The following is a 16,854-nucleotide window of genomic DNA, read 5'->3' as shown; positions in this document are numbered from 1 at the left end:
TATAGTTGGACTGAGCCTTTTGTATACATTCTTGGAGGGATAGGTAATTCCCTTGTATGAAGGTAAGTCTGTCCTGTACAGCAGGAATTGCTGATTCGGGTATAGTCTCAGGTATAGTGGAAGGGTGGAATCCCTATTTGGCCCAGAACGGGGACTGGTTGGTAGCAGAGCGTAGCGAGTTGTTATAGGCGAACTTCGCCAGTGAAGGCAGGGAAGCCCAATTGTCTTGGGAAAAGGCTGAGAAGCAACGTAGGTACTGCTCCAAGGTTTGATTTGTACGCTCGGTTTGCCCGTTACTCTGTGGGTGGTAGGCCGAAGAAAGGCAGAGTTCCATACTCAGGGCTTTACAAAGAGCCCTCCAGAATCTGGAGGTAAACTGTACCCCACGATCTGAGACAATGTTGCTGGGTAGACCATGGAGTCTCATGATCTCTCTGATGAACATGTGAGCTGTCTCTGTAGCCGAAGGTGTGCCTACCATGGGCAAGAAATGGGCCATCTTTGACAGGCGATCCATCACCACCAGGATGGTAGTGAATCCTTCAGAGGATGGGAGATCAACAATAAAGAGATAGGAAAAATTATGTGAGAAGACACAGTCCCAGATAGCTGGATGTATGAGCGATATAGGTGCCTGGAGCTACATGACTGAATGGGACAATTACGTAGGAAGTGGCCTGGAGCTCCACAATAGATGCATAGGTTGTTTAGGCGCCTACGTTCCCTTTCTTCCAGGCTCAAAGAGGGTCAGAGTAGACCTATCTGCATAGGCTCTTCATCAGATGTGTTGGAGGAATGGAGCCAGGGACAGCTGGGGCCGGGACTTTGGGTAGTACCCAAGTTGGCCTAAAGTTCTGGGATTGCTCGGAGCGCCGCTCCCGCAGGCACCTATCCAACTGAATAGAAACTTGAATGAGAGCCTCAAGGAGCCTCAGACCTGGCTAACTCATCTTTGAGGGTTTCGGACAGGCCTAGGCGGAATTGGAATCTTAGGGCCGCATCGTTCCAACCTGTATCAGCTGCCCACCTACGGAACTCTCCGACGTAGTCTTCCACTACTAGCCTGCCATGCACAAGGGAATGAAGAGCTGATTCGTCAGTGGCGGTTTTCTGTGGGTCATCATATAACACTGCCATGGCTTCAAAGAATGTGGTGACTGAGTTTACCACCTCATCCCTCTTTTCAAGCAGGTTATGAGCCCAGGATTGTGGTTCATCAGATAGAAGAGAGATGATGAACCCCACTTGGACGGTCCCAAGTGCAAAAGTCCTAGGTTGCAGGGCAAAGTAAAGTTTGAAGGCATTTTTGAAGGCCCTGAACCTTCGTCTGTCCCTGGAGAAATGTTCTGGAATGGGGACTCTGGGTTCTGGGAGAGGCAGGTGGAGCAGTAGCAGCTGAACTGGAGGGTGCTGTTGCGGATGCGGAGCTTGTGGATGGGTCGGGTTCGACTGGAGCCATTGAAGTAGTGAGGGTATGTAGACATCCCTCGAGCTGGAAGTATCCATCTTGCAGGTTTTTGATGGCTTGCGTTAGGGCTGTCATCTGTTGACATAGCGCTTCCAGCGCAGAAGCACCTCTACTGGCCTCAGACATAATGGCTGACTGATACTTTCACATACCAGGTGTTGGAGGCCAATGGAGAGAGGGCTTTCCTTGCAGCTAAATTCCAGACTCCCCTGAAGGTGAGACAGGAGGAGTCGGGCACCAAGTAGCACAGGTCGCCTGTGAAGTTGCTTGCAGAAAGCCCAGGAATGCTGCTGATGAGATGAACAGAGTTTGCAGGCAGGTGGCGCCTGTGAGGTGAGACAGGTCTGTAAAGTCACTGAGATAATAGAGTAGTCAACATAAGCCGAGATCAGAACCAGGTTTAAAGCAGAGCAAACGTAGTCAGGTGGAAGCCAGGTCAAACACGAGCCGAGGTCAGGAACTGGAGACAGGCAGACAGGTCGGGAACAAGCCGGGTCAGAAACTAGGAACACAGGAGCAAGGAACCACAGGAACACAGGTAACAAGCTGAGATCAGTCAGCAACTTCAAGCACTGATACACTTCCTTATAAAAGCCCATGTCATGTGCTGCTGGGGATGTTGGGTCCTAGAGCCCTTCTCCTGTTGCTGGTGCCTTGACAGATGCTGGGTCCTAAAGACCTTCTCCTGCTGTCAGCAGAACTGGTGCTCACCTTGTTATTCTTTGAAAACTTAATAAAAATGATTGAACCAGAAAGTTAGCTCTTAACCACTTGCCGACCGCCGAACACACATATGTGTTGGCAGAATGCCACAGGCAGGCAAATGGGTGTACTTGTATGTCCCTTTGAACTTGCCTTCTATTGGGTGTGCGCCGCGGGAGCATGCCCACGGGTCCCATGAACTCGATGTTCGCCGGTGGCACATGATTGCGGCGAGGAGAGGCAGGATGGGGAGATGTAAACAAGGCATTTCCCTGTTCTGCCTAGCAACATGACAGGGATCTACTGCTCCCTGTCATGTTGTAGTAAGCCCATCCCCTCACAGTTAGAATCACTCCCTAGGACACACTGAACCCCTTGATCGCCCCAGAGTGTTTAACCCCTTCCCTGACAGTGTCATTTATACAGTAATCAGTGGCTATTTGTAGCTCTGATCGCTGTATAAATGACAATGGTCCCAAATTAGTGTCAAAAGTGTCCAATGTGTCCGCCATAATGTCGCAGTCCTGATAAAAATCGCAGATCACCGCCATTACTAGTAAAAAAAAATTATAATAAAAATGCCATAAATCTATCCCCTATTTTGTAGACGCAAACCAATCAATATACACTTATTGCGATTTTTTTTTTTTACCAAAAATATGCAGAAGAATACAAATCGGCCTAAACTGTGGAAGAATTTTTTTTTTAATATATTTTTGGGGGATATTAATTATAGCAAAAAGTAACAAATATTTCTTTTTTTAAAAATTGAAGCTTTTTTTGTTTATAGCGCAAAAAACAAAAACTGCAGAGCTGATCAAATACCACCAAAAGAAAGCTCTATTTGTGGGAAACAAAGGACGTCAATTTTGTTTGGGTACAACTTCGCACGACCGCGCAATTGTCAGCTAAAGCGATGTAGTACAGAATACAAAAAATGCTCTTGTCAGGAAGGGGGTAAATCCTTCCGGGGCTGAAGTAGTTAAGAGACTGAAAAGATGACCCAGTTTTTGATGTGGTGTAAGTGTCTTCTGGTTCTTATTGTAATGACACATGTAAATGTTTCTGTCCTTTCTGTTATGAAGGCTGTTTTCCTGCTATGTGTACTATGTGCTTTGCTGAAGAGCAGAATAAACTATAAAATGAAAAAAGAGACAGAAAAGAAAGATCTTAAAGTTCAAAAAAGTTGATAAGGAGAGTAAATTCCTATGACGATCCCCCTGCACCAAAAAAAGTGGCATCCATCCAGATTCCCAAGAACACAGGGAGAATTGACTTCCCTGACTTCAAGGCCTGATTTTTGAGCCACCAGGATGGACAGCCTCGTCCTTGAAGCCAACAAGATTGGTTTGTCCACAGACAGAAGGGAACCACCTTAAAGGAGGCGATCATCAGCCCATGTGAATTGCAGAGCTCTAGAAAAGGAACACTCTGGCTTGGGAAGTGTCCAGGTCCAGCCCCAGATATTCCAAGAGATGAGTCACAACCATTGATAACGTCAGAAGGTTCAGAATCCATCTGAACCCCTGTAATGACCAGATACTTAGAGGTTTGACTTTAAAAACAGAGGAGAGATCAGGTTAGAAAACTCAAGGTTGTAGTTCTAAGGCACCACCTATTGCATGCGAGTATTGAATATGCAAGACATGCAGGCACCCACCAAGGTCAACAGACCATCATGCCAAGGAGGTTTTGTTTGCAACTTTTGAATGTTAGCCATGGGGAAGTTAAAGGCTAGCTGAAATGAAAGGAATAATGATTTTTGTTTTTAGCAGAAACAAATGGAGAGGACTATCCTTAGGCTTCTTTCCCTGGGGAACAGGAGTGCTTCTGCCCCCAGTAGAATCTTCTGTCATAGCGTCTAGAGTCAGTCTAAGGAGGCATTGGCCTTTGAAGGCCATGCAGATTAAATGCTTCTTGCAAGAAAGCTCTGCAGTCCAGCACTTTAAACAATGAACACTGCACATATGTACCAAGAAGCTACTGTGGGAAAATGAGGTGGAAGACTTTAACAGACCATTACAGCTTAAGCTTAAGTTTAAAGCTGCATAAATCTGTTACACATGCTCCTAAAAAGTCAATGGAAGCAGCAGTAAAAGCAATTTTAGGGGATTGGCAGTGGCAGAACTTTAATGCCTCGTACACACGGTCGGATTTTCCGATGGAAAATGTCCGATCGGAGCGTGTTGTCGGAAATTCCGACCGTGTGTGGGCTCCATCGGACATTTTCCATCGGATTTTCCAACACACAAAGTTGGACAGCAGGAGATAAAATTTTCCGACAACAAAATCCGTTGTCGGAAATTCCGATCGTGTGTACACAAATCCGACGGACAAAGTGCCACGCATGCTCAGAATAAATAAAGAGATGAAAGCTATTGGCTACTGCCCCGTTTATAGTCCCGACGTACATTTTTTACGTCACCACGTTTAAAACGATCGGATTTTCCAACAACTTTGTGTGACCGTGTGTATGCAAGACAAGTTTGAGCCAACATCCGTCGGAAAAAATCCTAGGATTTTGTTGTCGGAATGTCCGAACAAAGTCCGACCGTGTGTACGGGTCATAAGGGTCGCAGCAGTCGCACTTGCCACTGGGCCCTGCCGTTCTGCCACTGTGTGGGGGCCCCAAGACCTGGCATCTCCCCCTGCACCCCTGGCTGTCGGTTTTAGTATGCGGTGGGGGGAGGTGGCGACCGGCAGCTCCCCAGAGGGCCCCCCTTACTTCAGGGTCCCCAGACAGCCCCTTGCTTACATCAGGGTCCCCAGACAGCCGTCCCCCCTTCCAGAGGTTCCCCTATGCACCTCCAACCCCCAGCACATCTCTGGACACTCCACCTGGGGTGAGGTGGGAGGCGGCGATCGGCAGCTTTATTGTGTCCATGGGCCGCAGGATCTCCCTGAGGCTTGTAGTTCTCTTCCTGACTGTATACAGTGGAGAGGAGAGGGGCCTCTGACCTGGGCATGTATTGGCTTCACTCTTCAGTGAGTCGGCTCTGCTTCTACACTCTTGCCGATACATGCCCGGGTCAAAGGCCCCTCCCCTCTCCACTGTATACATTTGGGAAGAGAACTGCAAGCCCCAGGAAGATCCCGCGGCCCGTGGACACAATGAAGTTGCCGATCGCCGCCTCCCACCTCACCCCAGGTGGAGTGTCCAGAGATGTGCTGGGGGTTGGAGGTGCACAGCGGAACCTCTGGAAGGGGGGGTGGCTGTCTGGGGACCCTGATGTAAGGAAGGGGCTGTCTGGGGACCCTGAAGTAAGGGGGGCCCTCTGGGAAACCTGATGTAAGGGGGAGGCTCTCTGGGGGCCCCGATGTAAGGGGGAGGCTCTCTGGGGACCCTGATGTAAGGGGGAGGCTCTCTGGGACCCTGATGTGTGGAGGGGCTCTCTGGGGACCCTGATGTGTGGTGGGGGCTCTCTGGGGACCCTGATGTGTGGGGGGGCTCTCTAAGGGCAACGATGTGTGGGGGGACTCTCTGGGGACCCTGATGTGTGGGGGGGCTCTCTGGGGACCCTGATGTGTGGGGGGGCTCTCTGGGGACTCTGATGTGTGGGGGGACTCTCTGGGGACCCTGATGTGTGGGGGGGCTCTCTGGGGACCCTGATGTAAGGAGGGGCTCTCTTGGGACCCTGATGTAAGAAGGGACTCTCTGGGGACCCTGATGTAAGGGGGGGCTTTCTGGGGACACTGATTTAAGGAAGGGGCTCTCTGGGGATCCTGATGTAAGGAGGGGCTCTCTGGGGACCCCGATGTAAGGAGGGGCTCTCTGGAGACCCCGATGTAAGGAGGGGCTCTCTGGGGACCCCGATGTAAGGAGGGGCTCTCTGGGGACCCCGATGTAAGGAGGGGCTCTCTGGGGACCCTCGATGTAAGGAGAGGCTCTCTGGGGACCCTGATGTAAGAAAGGGGCTCTCTGGGGACCCTGATGTAAGGGGGGGCTCTCTGGTCACTCTGATGTAAGGGAGGCTCTCTGGGGAACCTGATTTAAGGAAGGGGCCGTCTGGGGACCATGATGTGAGGGGGGCTCTCTGGGGACCCTGATGTAAGGGGGGGGCTCTCTGGAGACCCTGATGTAAGGAGGGGCTCTCTGGGAACTCTGATGTAAAGGGGGGCTCTCTGGGGACCCTGATGTAAAGGGGGGGCTCTCTGGGGACCCTGATGTAAAGGGGGGGCTCTCTGGGGTCCCTGATGTAAAGGGGGGGCTCTCTGGGGACCCTGATGTAAAGGGGAGGCTCTCTGAGGTACCTGATGTACGGGGGGCTCTCTGGGGACCCTGATGTAAGTAGGGAGGCTCTCTGAGGACCCTGATGTAATGAGACTCAGATATGTAACAATATTTTATATATATACAGATCTATATATATATATATATAGATCTATACATATACACACACGTATATTATTATATACATGTGTATGCCCAAGCGTAAGGCTCTCTTTACTTTGCTGCTATGGGGTCTAGCCCGAGATCTTTTGTAGACCTAGCAATGGCCCTGGTGGGTGCCCTTCATGGTTTCTTGCAGCGGGGCCCTGAAGATTCTAGTTACGCCTCTGGGGATTGGACCTAAAAGACATGGTTTGACAACCAAGATCAGGTGTAAGGCAGGACCAGCAAAAGAGAACATAGCTCTGAAGAGGGCCTCCAGCCATTTATTGGTTGGGTCCCTAAATTAATTTGGGGGCGCAATCTTGGTACAGAAATGTCTGGAAGAGTAGGTACAAAGGAAACACCTTTGCAGCCTTGAGAGTCCTGTAAGATCCAAGGCCAAAAAGCAGCATTAGTAAAAACGATTGCCCCATCCTCGAGCTTCAAAATAGAGTGCACTGCATTATTATGAGCCAAAAGTGTCTCCTTTAGCTTGAGAGTAATAGCAGAAGTCTGTGACACCTCAGTAAAAAGTTCATCAGTCTTAGACTTAAAGCGATATTAAATTCTGTTTTTTTTTTTGTTTAAAAATAACAACCATGTTATACTTACCTGCTCTGTGCAGTGGTTTTACACAGAGGAGCCCAGATCCTCCTCTTCTCGGGTCCTCAGCTGGCACTCCTGGCCCCCCCTCCTGCCGAGTGCCCCCACAGCAAGCAGCTTGCTACAGGTTCACCTGAGCAGAGCTGCTGCTCTGTGTGTCCATTCAGACATGGAGTCACAGCTCAGTCCCGCCCCCTCTCTCTCTCCTCATTGGCTGACTGCCTTTGATTGCCAATGGCGCCTGATGCTGTCTCAGCCAATGAGGGAGAGTCCTGGACAGTCAAGGCTCTTGTGCAACATCGCTGGGAGATGGGGCTCAGGTTAGTATTAGGGGGGGCTGCTGCACACAGAAGTTTTTTTTTTATCTTAATGCATAGAATTTAAGATAAAAAACCTTCTGCCTTTAGAACCACTTCAAGCAACCCAGAATTATAAAAGGCTCAGGTGACTAAGGCTGCAGGTAAATTACCTGCAGTTGTATAAACTTCATCCAAAAGGGTAGAGAACCCAGCCACATCCAATGAAACCAAAAGGGAGTCCTAAGGCTAAGATACAAATGTCACCATATAAGGGGGAGTGCTGCAAGCAGTTCCTGATCAGTTAGTGGAGAAGTAGCTGGGGGAACTGTTGTAACTGCAGATCTGTATGCAAAACATAGGCTTAAGGTCACAGGTAGGGCCTCAAGTACTCACAAAACCTATACAGCTGTACAGCAGGTGACAAACAGGTGACCAAAAGCTTGGGTGGCTGAAGGTTACCAAAGTCACCACAGACAGACAGCTACACAGAATGAAGATAAAAGTTCTATCTTGCAGAAGGAGCAACAGCAGGGAGATGCTTCCTCAACACTGTTCGGTGGGAATGAGAGTGCACATGCGACACGTTCCCAGTGGAATGACACCGGCACTCTGTGTTAACCCCTTCCACATCAAATTTGTGGGGAAACGGGGAAACAATGGCACCCAGCATCTAATAGAATCAAGGCAACTCCTAGTGCCAGCCCAAATTGCTTTCTCATTAACTGAGTCTTCAGAGACAGGGCAAACACAGAGGGAATGCCAGTGGCTATGGACCTGGAAAGAGTACTGCAGCTAACTTAACCAGAACTAGTCTAGAAAGCCCCCAAGCAGAGCCCAGGGTCCAAGGGTCACTTCTTGGCTCACCCCACAATCATGGCTCCAGGCTGAAGACAACCATGCCAGATAGCTGTGAGTCAGTGAGGAATAACCAGCAGCTGTTGAGTCTTGACCGAAGAAAAAAAAAAATATTCTGCCAGAAAAATCACAAGCTGATCTTTAAAACAACAGAACTAACAATAAGCTGAGCTATTTTTGCAAGAGGAGGCATTATACCCTGAGCCAGCATATAGGTTTATTGCTTTCCCGTGTCCAGTCCTCCTGTCGATGGCTGTATAACACACAATTTAGGACTTCCTGCGTCCCTCAATGAATGATAAAAGGAAAAAAAAAACATTTCTGCATAAATTATTAGTTACTGTTCAAAGTCAGAGACCATACAAAGGTATACTATCCCATTTCTCACCTATAGATCGAGAGTGTGTCAGAAGCTGAGCAATATCCCTGTTGATTTTCCGTAGGTGCTCCTGGCACTTGTCCCAAAGGCCTTTGCGCATACTGGAAAGGCCAGAGATGAACAGGAAAGCCATCAGTGGGTTATTTAAAAACAGGGTAAAAAGACTCCCACGTTCAGAGAGGTCTGCAAGAGAAAAGAAAACAAGTTACAATTTTATACTGATCTATAATAAAAAGTAAATTATCGAACAATTAAAGACCATTCACACTTCTTTGTTTCTGTGTGTTGTTTTTAACACATATTGTGTCCCCTCAGAACACAATAGACTAATGCACAGAATGGACTAAAAAAAACAGGGATATGCAATTAGCGGACCTCCAGGTGTTGCAGAACTTCAAGTCCCACGAGGCATAGCAAGACTCCAACAGCCACAAGCATGATAGGCAGAGGCATGATGGGAGTTGTAGTTTTGCAACAGCTGGAGGTCCGCTAATTGCATATCCCTGCACTAAACAATGGTTATGCAGCATCTCTGACACGTATTGTGGTATGCTGCAATGCATATGTGTCAGTGTTTTGTTCCCTTAGTATGTCAGGGTGCCATTTAAAATGATTAGGGGATGCAGTCCACATCAGGTACTGGCACTTTGTGGGTGCCAGTTGGCTAACTTAATTTTATTTTTTTCCTTTTTATGTTGCACAGTGCGGTCAAACAGGGAGAAGCAGTACTGTAGTACTATAGCATTATAGGCATTGCAGTGCTGCTTCTGCCAGTGACAGCGGCTGTTCAAAGCCAATGGAAGGCTCCTCCTCGGCTCTAGTCACATGACACAGCTGAGGGGAGATGAAGAAAATAAGAGGGTGCCAACCCCAACTCAGTATGTGCCTATTAATCTTATTCAGGCTGCTGCTCAATAACTCTTACAAGTATATAAATACAAACAAGAGTAGGAGCTAGCCTTATGAAATAAAAGTGAAATCACAAACATGCGGCCAAGCATAAAAATGCATACCTCCCAACCGTCCCAGATTTGCAGGAACTGTCCCAAGATTTGATCCAAGTCCTTGAGAATCAAGGCTTTGTCCTGGAGTGGAGCACTTGGCTCCAGTGGCTTGCCTGAAGCGGTTGCACACCAAAGGTTTTAATAAGGAGACATTAAAACATTCAAAATACGCATGTTAGAAGGAAGGTCTAATGCGTAAGCCACTGGGTTGACAGACAGACCCTGTCCCCAACCTGGTAGAAAGGCGCTGGTAGGCGTCGGTGGTCAGCATGGAGCCTGTACCTCTCACTGGCACGTTGCAAGGACTTTTGGACCTGCACCTGAGTGGAACGAAGATAGCGGAGATGCTCCTCTAATGCACAAATTCTTTGAGGAACAAATGAGTCAGGCAATATGGATGGTTGGAAACCATAATTCGCCATAAACGGAGACATCGGCACTATTGTGAGCAAACTCCACCCAAGGTAGGAGGTCTGACCAGTTGTTATGGTGGTCAGAAATATAGCAGCATAGAAACCGCTTCAAGGCTTGGTTGGCTCGTTCTGCGGCCCCATTGGACTGAGGGTGATGCAGAGAGAAGGAAAGCTCAATTCCAAACTGTGCACAAAAGGCTCGCCAAAACCTGGAGACAAACTGGCTACCCCTGTCAGAGATGATAACCTTGGGTAGCCCATGTAACTGAAAGATCTCCCGAGCAAAAATGGACGCCAGTTGCTTGGATGTGGGCACATTCCTTAGTGGAATACAATGCAACATTTTTGAGAACCAGTCAACCACCATAAGAATAACTGTGTTGCCCTCGAAGTTGGGTAACTCCACAATAAAATCCATAGACAGGTGGGTCCAAGACCATTAGGTATGGGTTGTAGGAGGCCCACTGAAAGTGGGATTCCTGTTTGAACTTACATACAGCCTGCCTGGTGTTTTGTTCTGAGCTATCACAAGCACATAGCTGTAGTTAGAATCCCGGAGCAACGGATGACCGAACCATCAGACGTTGCGATCTGCAATCTGATTCAATAGCCGCAGAGGAGTGTCGGGAGAGTGGAACCGAGCGAGTAGGGGCTCGTTACACCCATAACAACCACAATGAGGAAATTGCATGGTTGAAAAACAAAGTAGCAAATTTGGAAGACCGTTCCAGAAGGAACAACATTAAGATTAGGAGGATCCCTGAATCCATACCTGCTACGCAGCTACTGTCATATACCCAGGCGCTATTTTCCACCTTATTGCCATCCCTGTCACCTCAGGACCTCATTGTGGATCGCATCCACCGTATTCCCTAACCCTTCTTCCTTCTAGAAAACACTCCGAGATGTGTTGCTCGGGGTGCATTACTACCATGTTAAGGAACAAATCCTAACGACCTCACGCAGAATCGACGCCAGACACCCACAGTATGCTGAACTACAATTGCTCCCAGACCTGTCTAGATATACACTTCAACAACGTCACAACCTGGCGACAATAACCAAGGCTCTGAGGAACCATAACATCATTCATAAATGGAAGTATCCAGCCAAGCTTTCTGTTACCCACAATGGCATCTCGGTACTGATTTCCACGCTGGATGAAGCCATTGCTGCACTACGCCAATGGGGCATATTGCCTGACCACGCTCTGCCAGCTGCTCCTGCTTCTACACCTAATTCACTACAAGAGGACTGGCAGGTGGTCTCACGCAAACGTTCCTCCAAGAAAAATGCCGGTGGAAGCACGTGAGTTAAGCCCATCCTATGTCAATCAGTTCTCTCCGGACACAGGGGTTCCAAGTTATAATCCCTCCCCTCTAGAACCTTGATAGCAGTTATGTCTGCACATGGATCGGTTTATGGATCCTTTTCTTACTACGTTCGTTGAATTTACACCATTAACTCTGTTTTTTCTCTATTATTTTAATGTTACTCGTTCTATGTTTGAAGCACACTGACCAGCAGTGAACTCTCATCACGCCCTGGACTTAGCCAGAATCTACCCTACCTCTCTGGACTCCAACCTTGGTCACAGTGAGTATTTGCATTGCATAGCACTGAAGACTCTCCAACACCATCCCCATTAACTGCCTATCCATCAATGCCAGGGGTCTGAACCACCCCGCAAAAAGGCTCTCCATGTGGGCAGAGGCCAAGAAACACAGGGCAGACATTCTGTGTGTCCAGGAGACTCACTTTCAGGAATCCAAAGCTTCCAAATGCTCACATAAAGACTATGTGTTTGTGGCATGCACGCCGGGTCATAAAAAAGGAGGAGTTTTAATTGCACTAAGGAATACCCTATCTTTCCAAGAAGGAAGGGTAGCATAGGATCAGGATGTGCCAACACAGGAGCTAAAACAATGGCAGCCTTGAGAGACTCAAATGCTTTAATGGAATCCGGAGTCAATTCTGTGGGTTACCATCCTTTCTGGTCAGTCAGGGGTTTGACCAGAGAAGAGAAGTTTCGAATAAACTTCCAATAATAATTGGCAAAGCCAAGAAAAATGTCGTAACGAACGTAGACCTACAGGTCGAGGCCACTGTAGAACTGCAGATAATTTCTCTAGGTCCATTGAAAAACCACCAGTAGAAAAGTCACAACCCAGAATTTTAACCTGTTCACGATGGAACTCGCACTTCTCCAACTTACAATACAGGTTATTATCTCTCAGCCTTTGTAGTAGACTGGAGACATCTGTGTGGTGGCTCTCTAGGGATTTAGCATATATGAGAATATCGTCGAGATAAACCACCACACATTGCTGCAAAATATTTCGGAGGACATAGTTGATGAACTCCTGAAAAACTGCAGAAGCGTTGCAAAGACCAAACGGCATTACGAGGTAATTAAATATAAGTGGGTGGTGCTGCGCTAATCCTAAATAAATAGACTAAAAAAAGTAGAGTATATGAGTAAATAGATTATGATCAAATCTTACATCACAAAAATAAAATCAATATAGGTGGTAGATGGCAATGGCCAAAAAAAAAAGTGAAATAATAATTGAAATGTATCATAAATGTGAAAACGTGTACATAAAAACCATAAATTTATAGTATATCACCATAACACTTAGCTCACTAATAATAAGTGAAATAAAAACTTCTTAATAAAGTGCAAATAAAAATAGAACATGTGTGCAAAAAAAAAAGCAATACATAAGGTGACAATGTGCAGCAGTGTATCCAAATGAATACAGCATGGATCTCAAAACAAGTTGAAAACATGCATCACATAAAGTGACAGCGTGCAAAACTACATCCAAACAAATTCAACAAAAATAATCCCAAAATAACATTCAAAGTGCTCCACCAGAAAAGTCCATCTATTAATTCAAAAAAGTGACAGCAATGTCCTAACATGCAATTATTGCGATTAAGGTGCTCAGAATGGATCACATCATGTGCATCTTCGTGTACACACACACAAGTGGGTAATGGCCCCTTACCTTGAGGTAATAGGGCAAAAGCATATGACCAATAAGCCTTTAGTGGTGTCCACCTATGGGCTCCAGCGCATCCCTCACAGTCCTAGGTCCGGGGTATGGTTCCTCAGGTGTAAGGCAAGGGAGTATGTAAGGTGACAAAGCAAGAGGGATCCCAATAGTGTGATTCCGTTTTGGTAAAATAGTAGCTTTTATTTAAAATAATACGGTACTCACATAAAAATTGAATAAACAGGAGGATCAAGTGGAGCTGTATATAGGAAGGAGGTTGTCCCTGGTTTTGTTACTGTCAAGTTGGGCATTACATAATTCCTATTCCCCATCCAAGTTGTTACCTCCTCCACTGCTGGGGCAGGGTGGCCAGATGTCCAGGGTGCCAGAGGTATGGAGCTGTCCACCAGCCAGGGACCTCGCAGCGGGGACTACCCAGGGAGATGCTCCGGAGATGGGTTTGGAAACGGCAAGCGTGTGACGGTGATCCGTGGGATGGTCTGTGGGAGAGGACCTGCAGCGCATCCACCACTGATGGAACTCTAGGTTTTTTAGTCTATTTATTTAGGAGTAGTGCAGCACCACCCACTTATATTTAATTACTTCTAAGGTCTGATGAGTACCTGATTCGGTGCAAGCAGCTTTTCTGATTCTAGATATTTTTCATACCTGATAGCGCGGGAATAACCTCACTATTAATTTTTGGCATTACGAGGTATTTGTAATGTCCTGGTGTTAAATGCAGTTTTCCATTTGTCGCAGTCCTTGATCCTCACAAGATTGTATGCCCCTCTCAGATCGAGCTTTGTGAAAACCAGTGCTCCCTTGAGGCGGTCAAATAATTCCATAATCAAGGGAATCGGGTAGGCATTCTTAATCATGATGCGATTAAGACACCTAGAATCAATACAAGGTCTCAGTTCGCCACTCTTCTTTTTCACAAAGAAGCCAGCACCAGTAGGAGACCAGGATTTGTGGATGAATCCTCGAAAGTGCCTCAGCAACATAGTCCTCCATAGCTTTATCCTCCAAGACAGACAAGGGGTAAACCAGGCCACGGGGAAACAGCACCAGGTTGAAGGTCAATTGCGCAATCATACGACCGATGTGGAGGCAAACTACCGGCTTGACCCTTCCCTTGTCAAGGACCTCATTCGCGGTACTCCTCTGGCGAGGAGAGGGAAGAGGTGTACAAGACCTTAGCCACTTTCCGAAAACATGTCTTACTGCATTGTGGCGACCAGGAAAGAACCTCAGCACGAAGCCAATCAAAAGAGGGGGTTGTGCCTCTGTAACCAAGGATAACCAATAACCACCGGATAATAGGGAGAGGAAATTATTTGAAATTAGATTATCTCATGGTGAAGAGCCCATACGGCCATGGTCAACGGAGCAGTCTCATGAGTCACATGGGTAGGCTGTAGAGATCTCCCATCAATAGCCTCAATGGCAAGTGGAGTGGCACGAAGCTGCAGTTGAATCGAGTGCTTAGACACAAAGCACTGTCTTTGAACTGGTCTGCAGCCCCAGTCGATTAGAGCCTGTGTATCAATGGACGACTCAGACCACGAAGGGATAACCGAAACTAGAGGCTTATTCTTCCAGGTAACTGGGGACCTAACGCTACCTAAGGTCTGTCCCCTACAGGACCTCAGGTGCAAGCGTTTACCCGGACGGGTAGGGCAAGACTTCAAGAAGTGACCTCCCTGGCCACAATAAAGGCACAATCTCTCCCTCCTCCTAAAGGCCCTCTCATCGGCAGAGAGACTTGTGAATCCCAACAGCATGGGTTCTACTTCACTGGCAGACTTGGTACCAGGAGGCACGGGAGGCAAGGGTGGGACTGCAAAGCTCAGCGCCAAACATACAGGAGGCTTCCGCAAGCACTCCTTAAAGGAAGATCTCTCTCGAAGTCTGGAGTCAATAAGAATAGCAAACATGATCAACTCATTGTTCCAAGCGACTTCTGCTGCCAGAGTACAGAATTCAATGGCGTAACCGGCAACAGTTCTCGTACACCGTTTAATGGACAAGAGGCTCTTGGCAGCAAAAGTGGAGCGTGCGGGAACATCAAATACCCTTTTAAAGGAAGCCACAAACTCTTGGTAACTCAGGACAATGGGTTTTTGCATCTCCCATAGAGAGTTTGCCTAGGCCAAGGCTCTATCAGAAAGTAAAGAAATGATGAAGCCTACTTTGCTTCTGTCCATGGGGAACGCCTGGGGCAGCATCTCAAAGTATATCCCAACCTAGTTGAGAAACCCTCTGCATTGAACTGGATCGCCCCCATATCGCTGGGAAAGCGGAGTGGCAAAAGACATACCTCTTACAGAGATAATATTCGAGGAGGGTGCCTGCACAGAGACTGGAGCAGCATCAGGGATGGCCTGCAACACAGGTTGTACTGGAACAGCCACAGTGGGAGGATCAAGGTGAGCAGTGCAAATCAGGAGCATCTGTAACGCTATGGCAAACTGATCCATGCGGTCATCCTGCTCACTCAACCTGAAAAAAATATTACCACTAGGTGGATTGCCTGCATCTTTTGAATTCATGGCCTTTACCCACTGTCAGGAACCATGAAACAGACTGAGACACAAAATGCAGTAAAAATCACACCTTTTAATAAAATGGTACAACTGGTACACTTAGTCAAAGCATAGCCAGGGTTCGGTAGCCAAATCGGGTAGTCAGAACAAGTTAGGAAATCTGGAAGCCAGAGATCAGCGTGGTCAGAGGCAGCAGACAGGTTTAAGAACCAGAAGGGACATCAGCCAGGCAAGTCTTCAACAGGAACACAGCAGAGAGTCTCTAGCTAAGGCATTGAAGAAATGAACCAGGCAGTTTATATAGCCAGAAGGGGCTGGCTGTGGGCTTGACTGATGAGTAGAAGATGATCAACAGGTGAGACACTGTGGGATGATGAATACTGGCAATTAACCGACAGCTGAGCAACCTGAGCACAGAGAAGGAAGGGCTGAGAGCCCAGCGCTGACAAGGGGGGGCAAGAAAGATCTATGGGGGTGGTGGGGTGGCCTACACCAATCTTCCTTCATAGCTTTCAATGAAGCAGCAGGCAGCTGCTTCTCCTCCTCTCCCTCCCACAGCTTTCAGCTGCTTGACTGAATGCTATACAGAGAGATCAGTGCTTGTAACTGCCCCCACCACTGCACTGAGCATCCCTGACTGTCCCCATGTGTCCTCTGCCCCCCCGTGTCTTCCTCCGGCCCCCCTTCATCCTCCACAGCGCTGTCAGCTTCCCTCCTCTCCTGCCGGCTGCTGCGGGGAACTGTCAGGATGGAGAGTGGAGAAAGGGTCCTTTTCGGATAACCGACTGTCCATTCATAACTCAAACTGTGTTTTTGAGGTTCAGTTTATGAATGAACAGAAGCCTCTGTCTCCTTTTCAGTCATCTTCAGTGCAGCTGAGGCTACAGAGAAAAGGATTGGGGAATCTCTGTCCTCAGTCCCTTTCTCTGTCTCAAAGGGGGGATGTCGTTTAGACCCCTGATATCTCACCAAAGCCCCCAAACATGGCTGATTAAAAAAAAATAATAAAAAAATAAATTGTATAAAATAATTAAAAACATTGTAAAAAAAATTGAATAAAAATAAAAAAACTACTGACACAGTCCACTTCCCCAACATCCCCAAAAAAAGCATTGTGAAAAAAATGAAAAAATAAGAAATAAATAAAATTGTAAAAAAAATTATAATTTGTAAAAAACAAAAATAAACTACTGACACCAGCCACTGCT

The 16,854-nt window shown here is 47.3% G+C and overlaps 1 protein-coding gene across 2 annotated transcripts in view; it reads right to left on the bottom strand.

The window, feature by feature from the left end:
* Positions 1-16,854, bottom strand: part of SCAI (suppressor of cancer cell invasion) — a 1,468,821-nt gene that overhangs the window by 242,084 nt on the left and 1,209,883 nt on the right. For both annotated transcript variants that reach the window (XM_073600351.1, XM_073600352.1), the window contains exon 15: positions 8,688-8,861. In XM_073600351.1, coding sequence (XP_073456452.1) covers positions 8,688-8,861 — 174 coding nt within the window. The remainder of the gene's footprint in view (positions 1-8,687; positions 8,862-16,854) is intronic.

This window comes from Aquarana catesbeiana, linkage group LG09 (assembly GCF_042186555.1).
Source record: "Aquarana catesbeiana isolate 2022-GZ linkage group LG09, ASM4218655v1, whole genome shotgun sequence".
Taxonomy (NCBI): domain Eukaryota; kingdom Metazoa; phylum Chordata; class Amphibia; order Anura; family Ranidae; genus Aquarana; species Aquarana catesbeiana.
The sequence above is the reverse complement of the archived record's forward strand: the minus strand, read 5'-3'. Positions and strand labels throughout refer to the sequence as shown.